We start from the raw sequence: 2911 nt of genomic DNA, 5'->3' as shown, positions 1-2911 counted from the left end.
AAGTTAGTCTTATTTTGAAATTAGTCCCTTTTGATTACTCGGCTTGGACGCATTGGAAATGGAGGCCTTGGTATCAATCTGACTCCACCAACGGGATCCATTGGCTCAACGAACAGGCCCTACTACAACAAGTCCACAATTTCATATTCTTTATCGGATAAAATCGTGGATAAAGTCAGATTAAAAAAAACAAAAATCAAGGATAATGTCGCAGAAATAGAAGTAGAAGAAGAAGAAGAAGAAGAAGAAGAAGAAACAGGCGCAAAACCCTCGGTGGAAGCGTAGATCGGAGCGGTACATTACCTCCTTCCTTATTTGACGATTTTGATCCATCTTCTTGGACGCCCTGATGGTTTCCTTTGGCGCAGGTGCACCTCTTAAAATTATATACAACGTTCGTTGATGATCTATTGGTTTCGAAAACGAAGAGATTCTTATACATAAGAATTGAAATGAGCCCATTTTCCTTGGTTTTAGTTAATCGAGTGTTTAGCCCCTGTCAGTCTTCTTCTTCTTCCAATTGGCCAAAGTTGTTCTCCAATAGGAGGAGATTGGATCTCCAAGTAGGAAAAATCTCGTCTTTGGTGGAAGGACACTGGAGTTTATCTTCTTTTTATCACAAATCCCAATTGCCCTCCTTGCGGAGTTCTCGCAAATCAAGATTAACGTCAAAATGTTATAGGATAACACTTGCAAAGGTTGATAGGAGCAAAGAGCGGCATACCCAGTTTGAGATAGAAGGGAAGCCTAGGTCTAGAAGACGGTTCTCTCTTCGGCTTCGCCCGAGGCTGCGGTTACTTTCATACAGTCTCAAGAGATTTTCGGTTCGACAGTTCACAAAAAATGCTAGGATCGCACTGAACAGAAATGCAAAGAAGCTTACATTATCTGTTTGGTTTTCCCTTGTATTGGGTTTGTTTTTTGTGTTCTTGAAGTGCACATCTAGACCTGCTTCAGTAGACGTTCCATATTCTGAGTTTGTATCCAATCTTCAGAGTGGAAGTGTGTCTGCTGTACAATTTGAAGAGGATTCTCGGTATATTTACTTTAACAGGAATTCTGATGATCAAACGGTAGCAGAGGGCTTGTCACTAGATGCTGATGACCTAGACGTCCATGCACAAGGATCTAAAAGCACCTCATCTGAAAGGGAGAGAGGTGGTACTTCTATTCTAAAGTGGCGGTACTCTACGAGAAGGATCAACCATGACGAGAGCTTTCTTCTCGGGTTGATGAGAGAGAAAGGGACTGCATATAGCTCTGCTCCACAATCTGCGCACAAATTATTGAGAAGCCTTGTCATGACATTGATTACTTTATGGATCCCATTAGCTCCAATGGTGTGGTTGCTCTATCGCCAATTTTACTCGGGCAATAGTCATGCAAAGAAACGACGGCCTAGTAAGCTGTCTGTTAGCTTTGATGATGTGCAGGGAGTTGATTCAGCAAAACTAGAACTAATGGAGGTTAGCATTCCCTTTTTCCCAACTCATGCTATGATGTTAAGTGAGGTTTATTGTTTGTTTCATAAACAATATGAATAAGGATTATTGTTTCCCCTAGCCTTCAGTTTTTCAAAATCACAAGATATGATATGGAAATCGTTAATTTCCTATGGATAAGTCCAAAAACAACTAAATTTCTAAATTCTTCTACTGGTGTCATTATGTTAAAATAGAGTCCTCTATGGACTTGTGGTTTGTAATTACAAGATATGATATGGAAATCATTAATGGCCTATGGATAAGTCCAAAAAAACTAAATTTCTAAATTCTTCTACTTATGTTTAGTATGTGAGAATAAAGACCTCTATAGACTTGTGGTTTGTGTTTACTAAATAGGAAAAAAAATCTTTTTCCATTCTGCTCTATCCAGCAAGTGTAGTCCAGGGGCCCATAAGGTTCAATTTTGGTGAATGTTTACTCTGTTCCTAAAAGCTCCTAGGTACCAAGGTACTATGTGGCACATCTAAGACATATTTAGTAGCTGAAGCTATGCATTTTACCTACTAGATTTGAGGAAGGTGTTAAGGCACATCCCTATAATTGACCAAGTTAAAACATTCACTATAATCTTGTCCAGATCATGTAAAATGAGGTGATGCAAAACAAAGCATGTAAACTTAATGATATTTTAAAATGTAATTAGAGCTAGCAAAATTCAGCAAGGCTTATTTATTTGACATGATATGCAAATTGGCAGGTTTGATTTTCGCATTCTTTGTTCAAGATATAAAGGTCAACTCTTCCATGACTCATAAATCATCAATTTCTTTTTAAGTTATGATATATGATTGTTAGTCATGATAAATTATTAATTTAGTAATAAATTATGATAATTAGTCAATATAATAAAAATTATTAAATTAATTTGAATATCACCTAAAGTTCAATAGAATGGAATAAAATTCATGCAACTAATCCTAAATATTTGGGACAATCATGGCTTCATATTACAAAAGTCAATTCCAAATAGTTAGGACCAAGGTTTAAAATATCGAACCGTGCCGAAGTTTGATCCCGGACCAGAATGATACAGTTTCGGTACTGTATCGTGCTATGCTAGTATAATTTTGATATTTTTACAATATAAAATATATTAATTAAAAATAAAAAATTTAATCTAAATATTTCAAAATAAAAAATAAAAAATATATATTTTAAAATAATAGGATAATTTTAAGAGGTTTTATTTAAACCTATTTAAATTTTCCCAATTATAGTTCGGAGTCTGATTATTAAAACCTAAGTTTTAAAATCTAAGTTTAAAAAAAAATCCTCGCGATCGCCCGGCGCACACGCAGGTCGAGCGATCGGGGCCCAGGCGACACCTCCATCCTGGTCGGAATACTGTGTCGGTGCTAGTTTGTTGACGGGAACGAAAATTTTCATCAATATCGAGCGAAACGGTT

At 36.5% G+C, this 2911-nt stretch overlaps 1 protein-coding gene across 1 annotated transcript; it reads left to right on the top strand.

Moving 5' to 3' along the window:
* Positions 1–217: 217 nt before the first annotated feature.
* On the top strand, positions 218–1466 carry LOC141816545 (putative inactive ATP-dependent zinc metalloprotease FTSHI 3, chloroplastic; the record flags this gene model as incomplete). Its single annotated transcript, XM_074704304.1, is given in 2 exon segments — positions 218–294; positions 369–1466. A coding segment is annotated over 1 exon segment (1014 nt), but the record flags the coding sequence as incomplete, so codon positions are not given.
* Positions 1467–2911: the final 1445 nt, after the last annotated feature.

Source organism: Curcuma longa, unplaced genomic scaffold (genome assembly GCF_044706935.1).
Source record: "Curcuma longa cultivar G26 ecotype Majalengka, Jawa Barat unplaced genomic scaffold, ITB_CL_G26_1.1 contig_17192, whole genome shotgun sequence".
NCBI lineage: Eukaryota > Viridiplantae > Streptophyta > Magnoliopsida > Zingiberales > Zingiberaceae > Curcuma > Curcuma longa.
The sequence above is the reverse complement of the archived record's forward strand: the minus strand, read 5'-3'. Positions and strand labels throughout refer to the sequence as shown.